At 33.5% G+C, this 24312-nt stretch overlaps 1 protein-coding gene across 9 annotated transcripts in view; it reads right to left on the bottom strand.

Annotated features, from left to right (window-relative positions):
* LOC106674093 overlaps positions 1 to 24312 on the bottom strand; it is a 66097-nt gene that overhangs the window by 6838 nt on the left and 34947 nt on the right. For 6 of the 9 annotated variants that reach the window (XM_024230355.1, XM_024230354.1, XM_014406571.2 and 3 more), the window contains 14 exons: positions 20897 to 20944; positions 14308 to 17697; positions 10671 to 10882; positions 10465 to 10612; positions 10317 to 10400; positions 10120 to 10250; positions 9978 to 10050; positions 9808 to 9846; positions 8483 to 8639; positions 8317 to 8425; positions 8164 to 8196; positions 8034 to 8098; positions 7796 to 7971; positions 364 to 426 (listed from right to left, as the gene is read on the bottom strand). In XM_024230355.1, coding sequence (XP_024086123.1) covers positions 364 to 426; positions 7796 to 7971; positions 8034 to 8098; positions 8164 to 8196; positions 8317 to 8425; positions 8483 to 8639; positions 9808 to 9846; positions 9978 to 10050; positions 10120 to 10250; positions 10317 to 10400; positions 10465 to 10612; positions 10671 to 10882; positions 14308 to 17697; positions 20897 to 20944 — 4728 coding nt within the window. The remainder of the gene's footprint in view (positions 1 to 363; positions 427 to 7795; positions 7972 to 8033; positions 8099 to 8163; positions 8197 to 8316; positions 8426 to 8482; positions 8640 to 9807; positions 9847 to 9977; positions 10051 to 10119; positions 10251 to 10316; positions 10401 to 10464; positions 10613 to 10670; positions 10883 to 14307; positions 17698 to 20896; positions 20945 to 24312) is intronic. The other 3 variants (XM_024230353.1, XM_024230356.1, XM_014406569.1) reach the window with 3 other exon arrangements.

Here is a 24312-nt window from a genome sequence, read left to right as displayed (position 1 = left end):
TGTAATGTGAAAACAAGAAAAAAGTTGATGCTTCAGCTGGGAGGAGCCCTTTGAGAATATTACCACAACAAAATAGTTAAAATTTTACCAGGGAATGGAATACAAAATAAATAAAAAATAGTAAAAATATAAAACATACACATAAACATACAGTTACAGTCTGGAGTATTAAGCCATCATTTTGCCTTTTTATTTATAATAAAGCCTCCACTTAAGATATTTTAAGGATAGAATTAATGTGAGATTATAGTTATCCAGGCAAGTATTAGTTAAGTGTGCGATTAGTTTATTTAAATCACATAAAAACCAGTCAAACTGAAAAAATTAATATGTTCGCTTTCCAGAGAAGGAATTTTGATTTACCTTGGCCACGATGTCTCGGTATAATGTCTCTTGGTGGTGTGGGTATTGGGTTGCCAAGAGGTTCTAAACAATAAAAAGCTAATAGCAAACAAACAAAAACTAACAAGAAAACAAGCAATTATAAACAAAAACATAAATGTGCTGAGAAGGTTTTAATAGAAATGTAAACTCAGGTGGTGGTGTGGTTGTTGTGTGCTAACTACACTCAAAGACAAAAAAAAACACTTGTATTTATTCATTTTCCATAAACACTTTGTATAAGATTAATAGTTTACTTAAAATGCAAATGCAGAGGTTGCTGTAATGGTGAGCTCTAGGCTCATAGACCCCGTGGTTATGGGTTCAATTCCCATCATCACCCCTGGCCCTTTTTTCACACAGCCCTTCTCCCCCCCCCAAAAAAAAACACATTGCAATATATCATGTTTCTTGGCTAATATACAAAGTTAATAAAGCCATAAAAAACACAAATGCAACATTAATAGCTCGTTTTTTTTACCTTTATTGAATGTAACTAATCCTTTTACAGTCAGATTAAAAATAAAGAAAATCAATTCAGTTTTATCCTTTCCAGAGTCAATTGTTGGGAGGGTTAATTGGTTTTTTAATTGTTTTCTTTGGTGAAACAATAAATTTGAGTAAAAAATTAATTATTAATTCTTTTGTCTTAAAAATATGGTTTTAAGTCAAGATCTAGTCGGGGCAGAATCTTTGGCCAACGACGGATGTAGCGTTCATCACATTGCCAGGTCTTGGGTGTGCCATGCTCTACCATGATGGTCTATAGCGGTTTAGGGCCACCGTAAGACGACTGAAGAGAAGGGAGGGGTACGACACTAGGGGTGATTTTTTTTATTGCTTTTACGGTACTATGGAACTGTCATTTAATAGCTTCCTTAACAGAAGTCAGATCCAGACAGTCTGTAATGTAAGGATGAGCTCTAAAATAATCATCTTGAAGGCTTTGTGAGAATAGGGGACCGCGGTAGCCGAGTGGTTAGCATGAGAGACTCTCACGCCGCGGTCGTGGGTTCGATTCCCACCGTCGCCTCTGGCCCTTTTTTCACAATAAACCCCCCCCCCAAATTTGAACACACATATACGAATTGTCACATGGCTAATATGCATAGTTCATAACGCAAAAAAAAAAAAAAAGGCTTTGTGAGATTAGACATCCCGCATCAGGTTCTCTACTACGTAAAGACATCCAGTAAAAACTGTTCGCAAATAAGCATCTCGCTTGTACACTTGAACAATAAAAACTCTTCACAAATAAGTACCAGTTTGATTTGTGGCAATTAGGTGACCACGACCATGTGTGGAGATGAGCAGAACGCTTTGTTTCATCCATGCATGAGTCACACCGTACCAAACCGTTATACAGAATGGATCTTTGACCACTAAAGAACATTAAATTAAAGTTCTTTCGGAAGCTGAGGGCTTATGAGCAATAAATTGGCTCCATTTATTGGAAACAACTTCTATGACGTGTAGCTCAAGTTGTCACCAATTACTTGGAGGATGTACAGACCCCACAATGAATGTGCCACACATCATCTTATGGGAATAAAAAGTTAGACACTGTTCCCTGCCTCCAACAACATTCAAAAGTTTCCAACCGCTGTTGTAGAAGAATGGGATTCTGTTTCACAAAACGAAATCCAATCACTTAATTATTCGATGTGTAGGAGACTTCAGGCACTTGTGAGGTCAGAGGAGGTAATGCTTTATTAAGAGGAAAGCAAAACCAGGTAATAAAATATTAGTTAATTGTAATCAATCAATCATTTTACTGTGTTTTGGTGAATTTCCTATCAAACCATCATAATTAAATAATTTTAATTAAAATTCATGAATTTCTGCTCTCATTTAATCTGGTTTACATTAAAATAAGTATGATGTAATTAATATAACAATATAAAGTTTGAAATAAACAACAAAATACGAGTGTCCAGTTTTTTGTCCTTAAGTGTATAGAAGTCAATAAAAAAGTATTAAAGAAATTAATAATTACACTTGTGTAGAAATCACGAACTCATCCCAGCTACTGGATTGTTTTATGAAAAGTCTACTTTGAGCTCTTTCTCATAAATTATCCAATTTTGTACTTATTGAGAATTTATTCTAAACATCTAATTGACTTTGTTTATTAAAATCAGTCGTATGAACTTGTACTTTCAAATTACTGTTGTTTATTTTTGTAATAGCTTTAAAGATCTTAGCAAACTGGGGGAAAAATGTTGAATCAGGGCTAATTTTGTTTATTCATTTAGTAATTTATAGCTCGAATTGTAAAGAAAATTTGAATTACTTAAATTAGATTAATATTAAAAAGTGATACATAATTTAAAAAAAGATATATCTCCAATCATTTCAATGATTTACACACTTGGATTTATCAAGTTGAAGCTTAGTTCATGAACTATGTTTTTCTTTGTTGTTTATATAAATGTATGTCTGTATTATGCACTACAATTATTATTATATTAATTAAGTGTTTAATTATTTACATTATTAAGTTGTGCAGGGCTTTTTAAAATTGTAAATGGACTAACATTGCTGGTGAACAATAATCGTGAAAAAATGTGGAAGGCACCTTTGAATGTGACGGTGGGCCGCAAGTTCCACGATTTTCCTTGCCAATTCTTTTCATCGAAATCTTGCTCGGGTTGATATCTATAAACAGGCCGATGGATTTCCGGGTTGAAATGTTGATTAGCGAAAATATCATTGTTTTTTAATATTGACTGGCGTACCGGTGAGGCAGAAGCTGGTCTTTTCCTCACTGGCTTCTTTATCGGTTTTGGCGAGCGCGGGTTTTGATGAGCGATCCAATCGCATTCGAGATACGGAGCTATGTCTCTCAGCTCTGTGATTTCAGGTGTCGAAGTGTACATCTGACCCAATAAAGACATTCCGGTCTTTTCGAAATGTTGCTTTAGTCTCTCGACGTTGCCAGTTTTGCTGGTTTCTGACTTAGAAGGTGGTGTGTGAGATCTTTGTTGCAAGCTTACTGTTTTGCTTATAACGTTTATGTGTGGCATGTACCTGTCTTCAGTTCGAAAAGGCATAGGCGATACTTTCCGTGGCTCGTACCTTTTCCGTAGCCACTGAACATCTCCTAATTCTTGACCTTTAATAACTACTTTGCTCAATTCTCCTCCTTTTCTTGATAAAAAATCCCTTGTGAGATCAGGATCGCTTTGAAACATTTTTGGTACAGGACTCTCCCTTCTTAAATTATATATATCATCATAGCTTTCAAACTTTTCCTTCAGTTTTCTAACGTCTCCAGCCTTGACAACATTCAAGTAAGCTCTGTAATATTTCATGGGATCTGGTGATACAGACTTTGATAAACTATCAGCACTGTTAAAAAACGGCTTCTGTATATTCTTTAATGGTAGAGTAGCATAATTGCTAGCATGTTTTTCACCAAATAGATCTTTCAGATCAGTAAGGGACTGAGAGGGAAATAAAGCCCTGTTTTGAGGAGAAGAGGAATTATCCAAATTCCTCAAATCACTGCTGCTCTGTGATATTTCACAATATTTACTTTCATTCGTTCGAAAATCATCTCTGGATCCAAGATGAATAACAGTGGAAGCACTTGAACTACTGCTAGAAGTTGTCTGAATCAGTTTAGCGTATTCTTTACCACCCCAGTCATCAACCATTTTCTTAACTTCTGTTTGTTGTTCTTTGGGTGTAAGAACGAGCATTAGATCTTTATTTTTTGTGGCACTTTTCTCTTTGTCTGTAGACTCGTCTGACATAAAAGAATAACATGTTCTAGGAGAAGCGTCGGAAGTACTTGTGGTTTTAAATTTTTTACTTCCTTTTCTAGCTGCCACTGCTCCTAGTGTTTCTCTTGGGATTACCAATGAACCATGTTTCTTTTTCTTAATCCTTTCTTTAACCTCGGCGCTCAATGACATTGACAATTTTTTCTTTTCGGGTTCTGAAAGCCCTTTTGACTTCACCTGTGGGATGGCACTGATCGAATCGGCTTTCATGCATTCCTGCCTTTTGATATCCCTCTTTTTAACACTTGGTGAATAAAGTTGATCAGGACTTACGAGAGAATTAGATCTAACATGAAGAGTTTCTTGAGGATTTAAATCCACAACGTTCATTTCATAATCTTCAATGTTTTGTCGCATTTTTTTAATTCTTTCTTTTTTTAAATTGGATACTGTACTGTATATTTCTGAAAGCTGGCATTTCAAAGCATTTACTTGATCCATCGAGAGACTACTCCAGAGTCTACTACCGATTTCTTTTCCAGTTTTAGTTGTTGGTTTAAAGGGTAGTTTACTATTTTCTTTACTACTTTCCAAAACTGGTCTTCCTCTTTTAGAACCTGTGATGGAAGTTAGGGACTGAGCCAAATTCGCCACAGAGTTTCCTCTCCACAGAGGTTTATAAACGTCTTTGTTACTGATGTCTGCTGCTTTTTTTTCTGATTCACTACTTTCTACCATTCTCTGAAACTTTTGCCTTAAATCCTCAACAGATTTTTCCTTGTTTCTTAATCCTCTGTCACCTTGCCACCTGACCGTTTCTCTCGGCTGAAACAAAAGATCTTTCTCTTTCTGTTCTCCTTTCAACTTTTGGTACAAATTGGTCAATTCCACTTCTGCTCTTTCCTTACTTCTTAATTTCTTCCACCGATCAAAGTCAATAACTTCTTCACCTTTCAACCTCGGCCTGAGGTCATTGCTCGAAGTCGTTTTCTCAAGCTCTGCCATTCTTTCTAAACTAGAATAAAATTTGTGCAGCTCTTTAAATCTTGCGGATTTTCTTGACGAGTGGAGTAATTCGAACACGTAAGACTGGTAATCTGCATGGTCTGCATAAGACATACTCAAAGAACTGGTACTGCCCATTTGAGACTGTCTGTCTGCTTCATTAAGACTCTTAGACCTGACCTTCTTTTTTGGCCCAGCAACACTTTCTATAGTTTTTGTAGTTGACCTTCTTATTCGTCTGCTTGATGGAGATCTTGAAACAGTCGGGGATGAGACCTCAATTTCTACAATGTCTTGACTCGGCGATGGGGTCGAACATGGAGGTTCACTAGAACTTCTGCTTTTTATCGATTCATAAGTCGGGGTAGTTCCAAATTGTGAATAATCCCACACGTTATTATGTTTGTCGAATTTGTCCAATTTATCAAAAAAGTCCAAAGTGCCGTAAAACGGGCTTAACCCTCTACACCTTCTGCCTAAATCAGCTCTGTCCAGACTACGAAACCTCGACTCTGAAACAGGTTTCTTTTGAGAAAGATAAACATTCAAATTCCTCAACGACGGTTCAGATTTATAAGAATTTTGTGTAGAGTCGGAAAATTTTTTTGCTCTCTCTGATACCGACGGCGTTCTTTGTAATGTAGTTGACACTGCATTGTTTGATGCTGGCTGACCTGTATTGACTTCTCGAAGCAGCAGATGTTGAAAAAATGTTTTTGAGTCTGGACTTTTAATATCTTCAACATTATCATTGTTCTCTCCATTAACAACACTTGGGACATTTTCTTTGTCTTTCTTTTTTGAGTTATTCTTCTTTTTAGAAGAATTTTCATTTTTCTTTTTTTGCTTCTTTTTATCATCCTCTTTTAATTTATCCATATTTTTAATAATTACTTCTGGTTTTTTATCTTTCTTCTTTTTAGTTTCATTAGATACTTCTTTTTTAATCTTTTTTGGTTGTTCTATAACAGCTGTGGTGCTCGCTCTGCTTGAAGGCCTACTGGTTTTAGCTAAGGATTGGTTAGAAGTGCTTAGTTTTTTAGATGATGTTATTGTTTTAGTCTTGTTTACATTTGGTTGTTTGGCTTGGACTGGTGATGATTTTCTCACATCACTCTTTGAACTTGCCGTGGAAGATGATGTAAACACTTCTTTCCCATTTGAAGAGATAGCCAAAGTCACTTTTAATGATTTGTCTTCAGCCTTCTTCGACAAAGGCGGAGAATAAACAGATGTGCTTTTCACAATTGTTTCTGGTGTTTTAGATTCCTTCATAGCCTTCTTTACCTCAGCAGGAGCTTTTAATTCAGGTGATTTTCTCAATATCTCTTTCTTTGTAGTTGATGAAGTGGTGGGAGGGCTTTTGGTTACATCAGATTTCTTCAGATTAGACTTAATTCTACTCGGGACTAACTTGTAATTTACATCAAGATTGTTGTTACACTTAGTAAAGGTCCTGTCACAAGTGTAAGTGAGGTTTTCAGGTGATTTGGTCGTTATTTTGGTAAACATTTTCAAAGTTGAATTGTTTCTTGAAGAGAGCCGCCTTGGAGGTGACGGAATCGCCGCACTTCTTGCCGTTCTTTTGTAAGTTCCAAAAACTGGTTCTTCACGCGTTACCGGGTAGTAAACCTTTTCTTGCGGTTTTCCAACACCTTTTTTGTGTACTCTTATCCTCGTCAGTGTTGGTGATATAGGAAAATATTCTATTTCCGAATCTTCTGTCAAACAGATCACCAAAACAAAATAAATTTTACATTTTTTTTTATAATACGAAATTTTTCACTGTGGGTATTAATGTGAAGTCTTCTCAAGCAGTGCGTTGTTGCTTGACCCCTAAACCGTCACCTTCAAACATGCCTTGCTTTTGTTATTTTAATTCAATTTATACCTACATGCTCAAAATTTAAAAAAAAATATACAATTTTTATAATTAAGAGCGTTAATAATTTGTTTATTGTATTTTATCTTATTTAAAGCTACGCATTATTATTTTTCTCGGGTGAGTTCAATTGTGAGTGCTTCTTCTTGATATTCTTGTACATTTTAAGATTGACATGCTGACACATCACTAAATTTTTGTCTCTTTCAAAATAAAATCCTACCATTTTTACAAATTACATTAACTCATAAATGATAACTGTAGAATAAAAAAAGTGAAATATGGAAGTTTAAACTAATCAATAAATTATTCGCAGCAGTGTACGGTTGGTTTTCATTATGCAATTAAATTGTGAAAAATATTACCATGCTGTGCAATCACTCTCTAAAAACATCAATGTAAAAAAAAACTTTTCATGCCTTTGTTGAAAAATAATATTGATAACTTTCTTATAAAATTAATCAATTATTACAACTAAACAAATTTGGTGAAAGGATATGCACTCATTTATGTGAATTATTTTATATAACAAATCACTACAGGTTCATATTGTGTAAACAACTTCATGTTTGGGACAAAAAAAAATGTAAATTAAAATTGCCAAAGGACTGTTTGAAGCTTTAAACATTCCAAACATCAAATTTTACAAATCTTATAACAAATATAAAATTATACATTTTCATTTTGAGATATTATTTAACAGCATTGTAACTATATAAAAATAAAGCAGAATAAAAATTCATTTAAAAAAATTACATGCAAAAATCAATTGTATTATGGAAAGACATAAGTATTTTACCTTTTGGGCGTTCGGGTGCTGGCTTTCTTAAGCCGTGGAGTGGCACTTCACCACCTCTCTGAATCACTTTGTACGCCATCTTTTGTTCAGCTGGCGAAATCTGTTGGTTCATATTATTTTCCCTTCGTTTGAAAACAAGGGTCGAATCGCTGTCGTACCCCGTATCTTTCAGCGTGCTGAAAATGGTGAAAAAAATTAAAAATCACGATAATTATGTCTTAAATGTGAATGTACTTACTATGTGAAAGACTTAGGCGGCCGTTCGGAAGGGGAATGATAATGACTTTTTGTCTGATTTAATTCCTGAAAAGTAATTGTTCTTTTAATAATCCAATTAATTAATTTGATGCACTTGGCTTCATACTTACACCATCAAAAATGTCCAAAACTTCATCCCACCACTAAAAATACAATTTAATAATTAATTGCCTTTGATGATAAAACATACTCAATGTTAATGACAAAATTTGTATGCTTTTTATAATAAAAAATAATATTTATAAATAAAAATCAATCCTTACTTGTTTAGTCTCTGTTTCAGCAATAGATGAATGACCCGGTTCATAATCTTCTATTCTTCCTGGTTGATTTTTGTAAACATTAACAGCGTATTTTACAGCAGGACCGTATCTAATATGCCACATGGTTAGTACAATAGAAAAGTTTCCAATTGAAAAAAAAAATTACCTATTTCTTGGAAGTGTACTGGTCGTAAAATCATTTTCCTTATTTCTGATTTTTCTCCGATCTAGAGTTGCATACTTTGAAATTGATGCATCTGAATCATACCCTAACCTTTCAGGCTCTGACACATATCCACCAGCATAAGTGTATGGATATTGGCCTAAAAAATAAAATAGTCGCAGTTTAATATAATATAAAAAAAGGGTTATATGTGAGGAAAAGCAACGAATAGTAAAATGTAAAAATTTTCTAGCGCATAATAATTTCTCTCAAAACAACACAAATAAAATGTTAATTATAATCTTATTAAAATACAGTAGAAATCCATTTATCCGGACTTGAAGAGACGGGGACTTGTCTGGACGATCGAAAGTCCGGATAATCTGAAAATTTGTGATTTTAGTAGTATTGTGTTATAAAAAAGGAAAAAAACGCATACAAAAGTAAACACTTTTATTCATATATCAAGTAACATTTAAAGTGATCTAGTTTTTATTAGTTTTATTTTTGTTTAAGATCAGACATGCATTTCTCGAAAAATGTATATGTAAACAATACCTAATAAAAAAAACCTTTCAACGGAAGCCAACACACGTCCAACCAACACAACAATCTCTAGTCTTTTAAAATAGTATACACCTTTTTTATTTTTTTATTTTTTATTTTATTTTTTTTTAACAAAAACGTAACTGTCAGGGTCTCTGGCCTCTTCAATCGTGTGACTGGTGGAAGGGCGATTTGGTGGCCTTTACGAATTTCGAACAACGAATTAAAAGTCCCATAGTTGAATTGTGAATTTTAAAAAATTAATATACCTACATTGAGAATTATGAGAAATTTATAAAAAACCTGTGGTGTTTGGTGACGGTTAATTAATGATTATTTAGAGATCGTAGGTCTATACCACTATACCAGACCGTATCTCCAAATAATTCATTTAAAAAAAATTTAACAAATGGTTCCGGATAATCTGGAAGTTCTGGATCATCGGGGTCCGGATAAACGGGTTTCCACTGTAGTATTATAAAAGAAATTACAGATGAATGTTTTGAACTGATGACAATTTAGAAAATGTTGGTGCAATTAATGATTTATGTGAAAAGTAATTTAAAACGCAATAAGACTAAGTGAAGAAAACTAAGAGAAATAATATTTTAAAAGTGTATTTGTTAATCTATCTACAACACTAATTATAAATATTTTTTAAAATTTAGTCTTATTTGTCAAACTGTGTAAGCTATCGGATTTTATTTGCTGTTTTAAAGTTAATTTGAAAGAGTTTATGTCGTTAAGTCCCAAGCACCAATTCAAAGCACACAATTATTCACCTTTTCTTTTTGTCTTATATCTTACTGTTACAAAGTCCTCTGCAAATAAAATGACAATATGGTAAAAATGGTTATTTTTACAAAAATGTTTGTCATTTATTAGCACTTATTTTACAAAGTAATGTCTTATTTTTGTCTGTCTCTATTATAATTAATAAATTTTGACTTACTGTCATGGTCTGCCTTGTGGAGAGAATCATACATACGCTTGTACCATCTTTGTTGGTTATCTTCTTTTACTTCCTGATGGAATAAAAAATAAAAATTGATAAAATTGTTTAAATAATTGAAGTTTATTAATGCTAAGCTTACAGATCTTAAGCCAATTGGAATTCCCTCTCGTGTCGTCGGTCCGATACCTTCAAATTTTTTCGGTGTTAACTCAATTACATGTTTTGTATTGCCATCTTCTTCGGTGAAATATTCATTTTTAACTGAGTATTCTGGAAAATTGCAAACAAAGCATAAATGAAATTTTCAAACGATTTATGATTTTACGATTTTATTACTTGAGCTGTCAGTCTGTGATGATTGGCTGTATTGTGTATTTGTAGTTTCATCCAAATACTGAGCACCTTTTGGAATATGCCCTTCTGTAAAAAAAAAAAATAAATAAATAAATAAATAATAAAAATCAATCTTGACCGTTTAAAATACCTCTGGCTTTTTGAAGTAGTGTGATTGTTGGATTTTGTGCAGAGGGAAGACGAAGTTGTGATGTCAAAGTACTGTTTTCACTTGTGCTTGACACAAGACGGGTCGGACTTGTTTCTACAGGCAGTTCTTTTGGAAGTTCAGGTTCATCCTATTTTAAATAGCAGTTAAAAGTAAGTACTTCGTAAACAACTGGTTTGTCAACGTACCTTTACAGAAAGTTCCTTTCGTTTCGGCGGTGGACTCTGGAAATTGACAGACCGAAACTTTCTCTCTAAAGTAGGGCTGGCACCGGCGCTCCGTGGTGTCCAAACTGGTGGCGGTTGCTCTTCCTCTTCTTCTTTTTTCGATTTCTCACTTTCAGAAGGGAAGTCAAATTTTTTTCTTTCCGCTTCTGGAGTCTGTACTGGAGACCAAACACCTAAATGTTTATGACAATTTTTGTGAATGGAAAGGAATGAAAATGCAAAAGTGAAAAAGTTATTTATGACCATTTTTATGAATGGATTTTTTTTATTGAATTGGCTTCCCATGTAACTATTAAACTATATTTAATCAGGTTAATGAAAGTAGTTAGATTCAAAAATAAAAAATGTAATGGTTTATAATTTTGTTCTTTTTAAATTTGTTTATTTATTTTTTTCCAAGGGCAAACCATTTTATTAAAAACAAGCTTTACCATAAGTCAACTATCATTTGGTTTGCAAAATTGTTTATTAACACCCCCCCTCCTCAGTAATGCTAGCATAAGATTCTACAGAAATAATTGTCTTTTTTCTGCAAATTCTTTCCCATTACACCACCGTAATGAGTATTGCAGATGTTTGCACTGATTTGTAAATAAACTTTATTCGAGACAGGGAAGTGCTGAATGGGCAGCCATGGATTATAGGTGAATTGCAGTGTGCGGGGGTGTTTCTAAAAATAGACCCTAGGCTTAGTGTTCTAATTGGTGACGTTACTCCGTGTTTGATGCCAGCTAAAAAGTGGAACCTCGCCAATAAATGATAACATTAAGAAAAAAAAAAATAAGGCATATTGATGTTATTAAGAATTGATCAAAATTTGTACAAAATTTATGTGCATTTAAAAAAAGTAAATAAGAACAATTTGTCTTCCTGCATACAGTTTTACTGTTTATCCCAAAACCCCTTACCAAATAATAACATTACATGTTAATAAAAATAAAATTAAGTGATATCAAGGGTTTTTCATCCCTGATCATACGATTGACCTATTATCTCATTTTCAATTATACTCCTGACCAATATATATACATTTGTGTATGAACATTGTTAACATTTAGATCTTATTTACATCAAAAGACAGTTGTAGGAATTTGTGTACAATGTGATTTTTTTTATGCAAGAATTTAAAAATTGGCTTAAGGATTTTTGTTTCCATCTGGCATTTAATTTTATTAATACAGGAAGATTTTTATATTTAACTTTTTAAAATGCTTGTTAAAAATTATTTCAACTATCTATGCATTTGACTTAAAACCAATATTTTGAGAAAAATAATTTTCCCAAATTATATCTTTACAATCAGATTTTTTTTTAAATGGATTGAATTGATTATGTGCATATTTACATAAACAAATTACACAAGTCTGGTAATGAGATCTATTAGATACTTTAAAAATGGGCTGTTATCATCTCTTTGAGACCTTACAGTTTCAAAAAAAGAAACCTACATAAAATTTGTTGTTGTGAATTTAAAGTTTAAATGATATCCTGTATACGAGAAAAAAGCATGCACCCATTGATGTATTATTAATTATTTTCAACATTTCTATCAATTTAAATAATTTTTTTTTGCTTTAGACAAAGTTTTGATAATTTTTACGATATTAAAACATTATTTTATTTTAATTCTGGTTTATATAAAGGTTAGCTTGACATTGCCAAGAAACAACCTACAACATCTGATAAAGTGCCAATGTAAATGAACTGTGGACTATACATTACAGGTATTTTTATGAAGGGGGATACACTGAAACGGCAATGTGCTAATTCAAATTTTTATTCAGGAAAGTAATATAATTAAAACCAGTCAAATCTCTTAAAATGATACGATTTGTTATGGTGGTTGGATGAAGTTCCCAGTTTAACATTCAGCTAAGTTAAGATGGAAAAATCATAGCCAAACAAATTTGACCATTGGTAATAATTGTTATTATAGTTAAAATTTCATTAGAATTTTAATATTTTATTATAGTATGTTTGTTAGTTTGTTATAAAAGTTTTCAGTTAAAACAAATCAGGTATTTTTAATTCACAACCATCACAAGTACCTGATTTTAATTTGTTTGCTTTAAATTTTGGCGCAAAAACTGGCGAATCGATCACAGGCATTTCGTGTTATAAGCGATTTTAGCAATTGACAAATTAATTTATTGCAAATCAGCACTTTTGTCCCTGACAATATTTCTGAATCGGTTTCACTCGGACGACCGTTAAAAACTTCATTTAATCCAAAGATGTGATCCACCCCTTCACAAAATCTCTATTAATTATTGGAGCAAGTTACAGAACTGGGCGAGTGTGTGTGTTGGTGAAGGTTTGGCAACCGACTGAAGCAAACCAAGCTTTTTTTAGAAATAAGGAGGGAACCTGGCATCAAGTTCTGCAGTAACATGAACCACAAAACTACTCATAATATTATTTTAATAATTAATAATTGATAACACAATCCCACATTGAGAAAATTTTCCAACGATTTATAACAGAAATAAGCAATTATTTTGTTAAATGAAATAATATTACCATGAAATACAAAAAAAAACTAAATTAGATTTAGAAAGAAATACATACAGACAAAAGAAAATGGAATTAATATCCATTACCTTTTTTTGTTAGAAAGCCCTTTTGTTCTGGGCCAAGTGCTTGGTCAATTTCAATCAAAAGCCCATGTTTACCAATGATATCTACAAAGTGCAGTGAAGCAATATAAGCATTGCAATACAAGCCTAGAATATAACTCAAAAGGGATTTTTACAGTGAAAAGCATGCATGCACATCTAGAAACAAACTGAAAATAAATTGTGCACTCTGGAAATTAATTAATCTTTAAGGTGCTCTGTATAAACTTAAAGTACTGTTATTTCATTAGTTATGAAAATTTCAAAATTATTCTTTTACTGTACATTAATAGTTATATTAATCCATATATGTTTAGTGGTCATAATTGACCATATTAATAATTATTTAATTTACACTATGTACACACAAATTTTAAAAAAATGAATAATGTAAAGTTTCAAATTTAATCACAGCAAAAGTTCCGAGCCCTTTTTTTTGTAAGGCTTTTTCTATGTAAATTATCATATAAGCTTGAAAGCTGAGGGTCAATTTCAGAATTTTTTATAAATGAAACGACTTCTTTCTGTCACTGATTGTACCATCAAAACTGGAGAAGTTTAAATTAAAATTTTAAACAAGCCTTCACGTTCTAATAGTTTTATAAATCACCTATGCTCTTCAGCACAGTAAATATCTCCAGAATTAACTTATTATGCAGTACTATGATTAACAAGTTAGTTATGTGTTGTGTATAAGTTGCATTAAGAAAAATAATTAATTGGTCAAATGCATACCGTTGTAGCATAGTTAGGCATTTTCCTAAAAATACAGTTTTGAGCTTTTATTTAAATTCTTAATTATAAAAAACAAACTGTTAATATGTAAGAACAGACTGGATATTATAGTTAGAAGTAGTTAAAAGAGTAGTTTAAAAAAATATATATATGTATAATGTATTCTGACCAGAGGCTGTCTTGTTATTAAACATTAACGAAACCATGTTAGGACATCATATTAACACTCAAAACATTTTAAAACTCACCACACTCTTCTGTCAACTCCATCAGCTCTTTGACGTGTTTAGGTACTTGTTCTTCCGCCTTCGTTTCATTTGTCAATTCGCCCGTTTGCTCATCATTCTGAATTCCTAATTTCACCATCCGCTCTCTAACTTTGTCCATGAATTCCGATTCTATCTGTAACGAGCCTTTTGCAGGGACGGTGTTGTTCGAACTTCCAGAGAGTTTGATTATTTTGTACTGCCTTCGTTCGGTAAGGGCTGACAGCTTGTCCATATACTCCTCGTACATTTTAGTACGCAATGTTTCACCTTGTGTAGGAACAGATTTAGGCCTTTTGTTTTTAATTTTTATCCTATTGGTCTGCCTGTGAACTGCATCTGGCTCGGATTTTTTCACTTTAACATCTTCTATTTTTGTTTTACCTTCGTTGTCACCTTTAGAGTTGTCAGGTGTACAAACATCACTTTTTGACACTTTCTTATCAGAATCAACATTCATTTTGTCTAGTGGTTTGCCAAATTGGCCTTGCAAAGAAGAATCCTTTATTCTACTCTCACCACTTGAACTTTGTGAATCCAAACTTTGGAAAAGTTCCAAGAGTCTTGAATTACCAACTGAATTGCAATCTTCTTCAAGGTAATCCGAATGCATTTCCCTTATTTTTGTTTTCTTTTCTTTTTCTGGTAAAGACTCGCCAGATTTCTTCGGTTTTGAAGCTGATTTCATCTTTTGTTGCCTACTTTCGTGATATTTCTTCAGAGCCAAGAATTCATCTTGCTCGTTTAAATAAACAATTTCTGGCTCATTAGAATCATAATTCAATTTTGGCACTTCATAATATCCTCTCCTTTCAATAAATTTTTGATGTAGATCAAGAAGGTCAACTGTATTTTCTTTAGAATTAGACGTTTTCAATTGGGTAGGCGATGAACTTTCTTGACTTTTTTGATCAGTTTGTATAGTTATAGTAAGCAAATTCTTAGTATGATTTGAAGGCTGAAGTGTTCCAAATAAGTCAAACTTTTCTATTTCTGATTGACAGAGGTCATTATTTGGGCTTTTTTCAACATTGTCTTTACCAAATTCTCCACTCAAGTTTAGTTCTTTATCAGACAACTGATTCTTCGATGAATATGAATATTCAGAATCTTCTGGTATATAACCAGAATACTGATCAATATCTGAATAGCTGATGCCCAGCTGTTTTAGCATTTTGAGACCACAAGGCAAATTCAGAACTGCACTGGAGCTCAATTCTTTCAAAGTCAGAACACGATTTAAATAATGTCTTGCAGTACTCTGAGAACTAAAACTTTCTGTACTGTGCGTAGACAAACTTCTAACATTTAAATCATCATCAGCCTGAAAAAACATTTCCTTTTGTTTAGATTTTTCCGTTGTTATGTCAGATTTTGTAATAGGATACGACAATCTTCTTTCTTTATTAAAATCCTCTGAATATTTTATTTCGTTGTCATATATTGCTAGAAGTGATCCTTCAGGTGTGAAAAAATTATCATTGCTATTAGCGATAGCTTTAGCTGTTTCCTGAATATCAGCAATAATTGTTGTAATAATATCCGAACTGATTTCTCCACTGTCTGTGTTTTTGTCATCTTTTGTTGTATTCGGGTCATCCTGTTTGTTATCTGTGGCAGCCAAATTTGTGTCACTTTTGGTCGCAAACAATTCAGAATCGCTGCTATCGATATATATTAGTTCTACATCTTTTTCTGGAATCTGTGCTTTGCTGGTCTGAGCCACATTGCTGACTAAATCAACATGCACAGGTTCTGGAATTACTTTTGAATTGTAATAACTCGACACTACATTTTTCACTACAGATGCACTAGGTGGAGGTTTACTGTACAAAGACTTACTTTTATTGGAAGTCTTCAAATTAAAACATGGTTTTTTACAAACTGTCTCTAAATTGGTGTATATATTTTTATTTTCAACTATTTTTCTTGAAGGATTAAGCTTTACATCGTTAACTACAGAAATTTTAGTATTTACATCTGTAAGTTCTTTATTTAGAATTTGGAACGTTTTCTCTGTCAGTACATTCTGTGGTCTGTCTGTATTTTTGGCTTCGGTTCTTTTGCCTTTTTTCTCATCTAAAACGTCAGAATCAGATTGAGAGTCAGATAGAATGGGCACATCTGAAACTTCTTCTAAGCTTTTCCCATCCATCCAAGAAGTATCGATGCCATCTTGTGATCCAAACCAATCCTCCGGAATCGTTTTTATGTTGTTAACTTGTCTAATGCGCTCAGCATTCTCCCAAGGTTTATCTGCATCACTTAAATCACTATTTTCTTCAGAGATTACCTCCAAATACCTTCTAGGCATGTAGTACATTTGCTGAATAAAAGGGCAAGGCGGGTTGATAATTTCAATGTTTTTTTCTTCAACTTCTTCCGCCCTATGGAGTTTCGACAGGCTCGAAGAGCTTGAATGTTCAGCATTTGCTATTAAGGGAACATCTAAGTCATAGATGTGCTCATCATCGTTGTCTACTGTGTCAGCTGTAGTAGACAACCCAATGATATCATTAGGAGATAAATATTTTACAGTCTCTTTACCTACATCATCCGAGTGATGCTGGAGAGAAGTTGGAAAATCATCACTAGGTGAAGATATGACAACTTCAATTGCAGTATTTTCTTTTAAAACACGAGGCTTTTCTTCTGGAAAAGAATCTGGAAAGACGTTTTTCAAACCACTCTGTTTCTTTCCTTGGTCAACTTCTAAAACAACTGAATGTTGAATTGGTGGTAAAACAAAATCAATATATTTCAGAGTAGGTGGTGGTTTTTGTGGTACGTCTATAATAACAGGAGAGTTCATTTTTTTCATGTCAGGTTCTACTAGGGGTGAACCGGTTTTAAATTTTAAAAGACTCTCTTCAGTGGTTAATTCTCCATTTGCATTCTGGGCAGGATAGGTTGAACTGTCTGATGAATCCTTGTTAGATACGCATAGGATTTCCACGACTTGACTTTTTGACACTGAATCTAGCAATTTTTTATCAATAGAATGGATGAGATCTTTTTGAATCCTAACTCCTTTTTCGCTTTTTGGCTCTAGATTCTCTTTATTTTCAGAGTTTTCAGGATGATGGACTAGTACAACAGTTTCTTGCTTGGGATTCAAAACAACAGAATCGAGTGACGAGTTTGTCAGCTCATCTTGGCAGTTATCATACAGCTTTTGCGATGTGTTATCATCATCTGGTTTAGATGTCCTTACGCTGTCTCCATCCTTCGATCCTTCGTCTCCATCACCGAAAGGGTGCAAATTAATAACTTGACCTTTTGTCTCTCGGTATCCTAACATCTCTTTAAATCTACTTTTTAACCTCGATCTCCTCTGTCTCCTGGACTTACTAGATGTCGGTATTGTACTTTCTACGGACATACAATTTAAAGAAAAATAATTGAAAACCGGAAAAAAATTTAAAAGGGTTTTGTTTGTTATAGAACAATTATTAATTATTTTAGTTTATAAATAGAATATTTTGACACTAAAATTTTGCTCATTTTTATATTTTAAAACCTGACCAATAACATTATGTATTTTTTAATGTTAAAAAAATTCTTCTATATTTTAAATAACAATTAAAAATTTTCAAATTACTAAATCAATGAGCTACAAACATTTCCAGCATGTGTTTGGTTTCAACTTCATTGCAAAATAAATAAAAAATTACAATAAAAAAAAATAATTTTGGCTACTGAAAATAAAAGAAATTGTGGTTAACACATTTATAAATAATATATATTATAATTTGTAAAGGGAAAAAGATAATGACGTCTTTTTAAAAGTGGAAGTTTTGATCCAAGTAAGAGGGAATTCAAGGACTTCAAAAACCTTAACATGTTATTATGATGCAATTTTTTTTTTAATTTTATTGTCAAATTGTTCTAAAGATAGCAGTTTTTTAAAGAGAGATTTAAAAGCAAAATATTTAAAGATTTATTAAGGGAAAAGTTACGAATTTTAATGCTCTTAGAATAAATTAGGTTGAGGATAAAGAGCAAAAGGGAGAAAAATGAAACGAAGCAACTGCCAGGCATTTTAAAAGCTCAATCTTAACTTAATTTTAAAAAAATTGAACTATAATTTAATTTAAAGAAAAAGAAAAAAATATTAAGCTTAAGAATAGATATTTTAAATAATTGAAACATTAGTTACATCACACTGGGTGTCATTTTATTTTTTAGTTCGGCTCATTTTAACCTGAGTTTGAACTGAAAATAAAAACAAGGCGTGTATTTTAATTTTTCTTAGTTTGACTTTCAATCAGATCATCCTTTTGCTAGCAGAATATGCAGGTTGTTGTATATATATACTAATATAATAAAGAAAATTTGTTTGTACATAAGTGGTAATGTCGAAATCTACTGGTCCAATTTTGATCCAATTTTTTTTTTAGACGCGTTCCTCATGAATATGATTGTAGGAATGACACAGGATTGTTTTGCCATGTTATTGTTTCAGTATAAAATTTTATATGTTACTGTGCATATCGCAAAGCAAAGCAGATCGACTTAACCTGCTAATCTCCACCGCTTGATGAGAAAGGTGGAGGATGTATGCGATGGAATGTCTATACAGTATACTATATACATTTGTAATTAATCTAATTGAAGTTCGATGGGGATTCAATATTCCACAATCGTTTCAGACTTCTCATTCACTCTAATAAATACATTCACTCCTAATATATGCAAAAGGTGACACAAAACAAAATATCTACCTACTTGGGTGGTGGACTTCTTGTTTCATAGATGAATCAAAAAATATATTTATTTTTTATTAATTTCACTTATTAATTAACAAAATTAGATTATCTTGCGCATTTATTGTACTTTTGGAGAACTATAATCAAAATTTCGTTAAAATCGTTCAAGAAGAATGACATCGTAAAGACCCTCCTAAAACATATTCTGCAATATCTTAATTATTTTTTTGTAAGGAATGATTCAACTGAATTATGTTACGTTTAAATTCACTAATTTTCGTGGTCCGCTTGACCAATTAATTAAGGATTTTAGTTGTGATAAAAAAGTCAGCGTCACGAGCGGGATTCGAACCCACGACCTTGGGCTAGATACGCCGCTACTCTACCACTTGAGTCTTGAGCTATCGTGATTTCGATCCACTCGGACACTAACTACTCATCTCAACCCCACCTTTTGAATTTTCCCTCCTTTTGCGATTTTTCAAATGTAATCTAGTTGATTCTCGTCGACAAATGAAAAATGGCAAAAAGGAGGGAAAATTCAAAAGGTGGGGTTGAGACGGGTAGTGTCCGAGTGGATCGAAGTCACGATAGGTCAAGTGGTAGAGTAGCGGCGTATTGAACCGAAGGTCGTGGGTTCGAATCCCGCTCGTTACGTTTAAAATTGAATCATAATGGGTTTAACGGAGGGTTTTCCTCCCGTTAGAATTAAAAATTAATTCGTTTATAGGAGATAGTCACAGAAATCAACGCCACCAAACGTTCGAACTTGTGAAGAAATTTGCATAGTTAGAAGAAAACCTAGGAATCACGAACATTTTATCTAGCATAAACATTTCAGCCGATCTGTTGGTTTTTATTTTTTTAACGGAAAACCCCTAATCACGTTTATCGGGATTTTTATCTACAAAATTTATTTTATGACAATGTTATTATCGAAGATGGCGTGAGAGCCGACCCAATCTTTTCACTCTTTGGCACCCGAGGGAGAAAATGTAAAAATAAAGTTGAGTAAACTATAATTTACGCCAAATGACAAGGTAATTAACGGTAAAAATGTATATGTAACGTTTTGTTACTTTCTTTAATTAAAAAGAAAAACGGATTTCTCAAATAAGTCGAGAGAATCCTTTAAAATGATGTGTCAGGGTATAAGGCCTCGTTTGAAATCTTGACGATACGCCAAATCTTGAGCATCCTGTTTTATTTTCCAGCAAAAGGATGAGTGATTTGAAAAATTATGAATCGAAGGAGAAAATTAGGACATGTTATTTTTCTTTTCATACAATTTTCCCCGCTCTGGAGAAAATAAGCCGTTAAAAAATGACACTAGGGTGGAAAATATTTTAAAAAATATGTTCCTTCATTATAAAACATCGAAGTCATATTGAAAATAAATGTTAAAAAAGCATTCTCAAAATAAGCCATCTTGGGTTTTCATTCGCTTGTAAAAAGCTGTTCTTCAAGCTTTTGACTCGTCAAATTGAAATTGTATCGTTTTTAGGACGTCATTAAATTCAGATACACGTTTTAAATCTGAAAATATATTTTTAAAAGCCTCGAAACAAATTTAATTATTCTAGTAAACGTTATAAATTGCGTTTCGGAAAAACGCTGGATTGGACACGCATGGTTAATAGACGGCTGCTTGATGACTGCCGGCGCCATCAAAAGGTAATACAAAAATAAAAGCACATGAGTATCTTTTACACCATTCAAAGCCACTTTAATATTTTTTTAAAACTAATTTGCAAAAATAATACACAACACATAACTAAGTGCTAAAAAATAGAAAAAAAAGCCCAGATAGGAAGTAAAAGAGCAATATGCACCCATCAAGCTGTGACGTAAAACTGTCTTACCTTTACCCGCCGGTGCAGTCTGATCTTTGTCGGACGTCACAGGAGAAGCTGAAAATGAAAAAAAGAACTCATGAAGTAACCAGTGAACATGAAAACTTGTTTGGTTTTGATCTTCCAGGTGCGTGTTTTTCCTATTCTTGACTTTTTACCTGTGATGTTTTCAGTGTTGTGCCCTAACAGGGAGTGACTCTCGAGTGCAACTGGGAAAAATATGTAGGATTTTAGGCGTTGTCCGCGGAGCAGGAAGTAGGGCCGGAAGGGAGACAATAACAGAGCCTATCGGGTGGAACATACACACCTATACTCCCCACCTTCCATTTGGCTTTTTAGCGATGTCCCTATCACTTTTGTCATGCTAAGATGTCATCCTTTCCCACGCCATTAACTTGTAAACTATTGGCCTTTCAGGTTGTAAGAAAGGCAGATAAGAGAAGAAATGGGGCGGAAGCCTCTTCAGGCCCACTGGCCGATTCTGCAATAGGCAGGTCAGGTAGAGACGAGAATCAACAAAAACACAATCATTGCCAGATTTTGTAAACTTTGGAAGCTTTCGTTCTGCTTCTGGTAGACCTTGCAGCTCTACCTCTAGCTAGCTACTTCTCCAGTGGATTTATAAGGAGTTTGGTCGTTTCCGACCATTTTGGTCTGCCAGGCCGGCTTTTTAGACCCAACCAGGTTCATCACCAGAAGAGAGCAAAAGAAAATCTCACAATTTATCCTATGATTTTATGCAAGTCTCACGCTTCAGACGATAATTTTTGTTTTTTAATCAACACAGATCATAATTGAGTTACAGAAAAAGTGCGAGGTTGACTACAAATGATCAATTGTTATTGTTACAGCTCAACTGTTGACCTCTGGGCAAGAGCCCCGGAGGTGCCGTTAAACCGAGACGTGTTTGTCAACAGGCGAGGACGGGCGGACCAAAAGCGATCAATTTCGATGAAACCAATGTGCCTGGGAAAAGTTCATCGACTTGCAAAAACATTTTTTCCCCTCGAGTTGCTCGTAAAATCCAAGTGTTGAGTCCAAAGGTGATTCCAAACGACTGATACGTGTTTCCAGAAGCGAGAAAACAAAAAGCCAATGTGTTTTATTTTTCTTTAAAAATAAATTGACTTTAAAATAACATTACTCTGTGTAAGGAGAAGTTAAATATTTTAAGAAAAACCAAAGAAAATTGTATAGAATTATGAAGCAAAAAGTTCTTTTTGACCATAGTTAAACCTTGTTTTATAATAAAAATTAATAATAAAAAAACTTTGATAATTGTTCAAGTCTCGATGTAGCAGTTATTCTGCGAAGTTTAAACAAATTAATTTATATTAGAGAAAATCTGCTAAGATGAACAACGAACATGTTTATGCCCCGAGGGCGGATTCCTCGTTGCTTTTTTGTTCTTGTCTTTTTCAGAACAGAGCCCGGCCTAATTGTTAGGCCATGTTTCATCCGATTCGTTTGATAATTTCGCGAGATAAAAAGGAAATGTGTTTTTGAGAGGACCCTCAGAAAACAAACAATAACACTTGAGCTGATTCTTTAAACTGGCCTATTTCAAAAACTATTTGATGGTAAAATACGGCCCAAAATTCGTTTATTCGGTCAGGTTTCAATCAATTTTTATTAAGGTTTTTTCAAAATAGTGAGGTTTTATAGACAGTCATCAGAAAATAAGCAATTTCACATATACTCGCTGTTTTCTGTGCCAGACGTGTTCCGGCTTTTCGACATCTTCAGTGCTGAGCCTGGGTTACTTGTTCATAAAATTAGTCACGACATTGAAGAATGCGAGATGAACGGGTCTGACAGACCAAACTGCCAAACTACAAGTTCATCAAACCCCAGACATTAGACCCCAAGAGGAAATCTCACAATAAATATTTAATTGGAGAATTTTACAGATTTCTTAACAAAACAGCGAGGATAGGCGGACCAGGATGATCAGAAACTACCGAATTACATAATAGAATGGCGAAAAGGTTTTATAGAGAGTCATCAGAAAATAAGCAATTTTACATATACTCGTTGGTTTTGGGTATCAGACACGTTCGGGCTTTTTGCCCTCTTCAATGCTGAGACTGTGCCACTTCTTCATACAATTTTATAGACGAAACACTGAAGAATGCAAGACCATGTTTAACAACAAAAGTGGCCGGAAACGTCGAAACTACAAGTTCATCAGACACCAGATCTCAGACCCCAAGAGGAAATCTCATATAAATGTTGAATTTTCGATATTTCTAGATAACAAAACAAAACAGCGAGGATAGGCGGACCAGGATGATCAGACACTACCCAATTACATAATAGAATGGTGAAAAGGTTTTATAGAGAGTCATCAGAAAATAAGCAATTTTACATATACTCATTGGCTTTGGGTATCAGACACGTTCGGGCTTTTTGCCCTCTTCAATGCTGAGGCTGGGCCACTTCTTCATCAAATTTTATAGACGAAACACTGAAGAATGCAAGACCATGTCTAACAACAAAAGTGATCGGAAACGTCGAAACTACAAGTTCATCAGACACCACACCTCACACCCTAAGAGGAAATCTCACAATAAATGTTGAATTTGCGATATTTCGTGATAAGAAAACAGCGAGGATAGGCGGACCAGGACGATCAGAAACTACCAAATTACAAAACAGTTGGTAGAAAATTTCGTATTGATCAAAAATAGGGACAATCGTCATCAATTTCAATTGATTTCGCGGCGATTTATTCGCAGAAATACACTTTAGAGGCTGAAAGTTTTGCAAAATAGTCAGGAAATTGATTTTAGAAAGATTTAGCAGAAAATAAGAAATAATTGTTTAATATGCGAGATTTCGTGTCGTCTAAACAAAACAGCGAGGATAGGCGGACCAGGATGATGGGCACTACCAAATTACACAACATTTGATAGAAAATTTCGGACTGATCAAAAAACAGAACAATCGCTATCAATTCCAATTGATTTCACGGCGATTTATTCGCAGAAATACACTTTAGAGGCTGAAAGTTTTGCAAAATAGTGAGGAAATGGATTTTAGAAAGATTTAGCAGAAAATAAGTAATAAATGTTGATTTTGCAAAATTTCGTGTTGTGTCTAAATAAAGTAGGGAGGATAGGCTTATCAAGATGAATGAAAAAGACCTAACTAAAAAATCTCACGAAAAAATAAATTATACATCAGGCAATCTATCAAAAATTGTGCCAATCGCCAATTATTATGATTGGGTTTTAGAATATGAAAGGCAAAATTTTTCTAAAATTGGTTAATATATTTTTCGTCAAATTACTTTATAGAATTGATAATAAATCGTTTTTATTCGTTGGGACTAATTAAACCTACGAACGTTTATTGACCTGGGAAAAAGATTGGAAGATCAGTGATTCGTAAGGAAGGATTTTCTCAAAAAAGTTGACCGTAGT

Source organism: Cimex lectularius, unplaced genomic scaffold, assembly GCF_000648675.2.
Source record: "Cimex lectularius strain Harlan isolate CLEC.00 unplaced genomic scaffold, Clec_2.1 scaffold91, whole genome shotgun sequence".
Taxonomy (NCBI): domain Eukaryota; kingdom Metazoa; phylum Arthropoda; class Insecta; order Hemiptera; family Cimicidae; genus Cimex; species Cimex lectularius.
The sequence above is the reverse complement of the archived record's forward strand: the minus strand, read 5'-3'. Positions and strand labels throughout refer to the sequence as shown.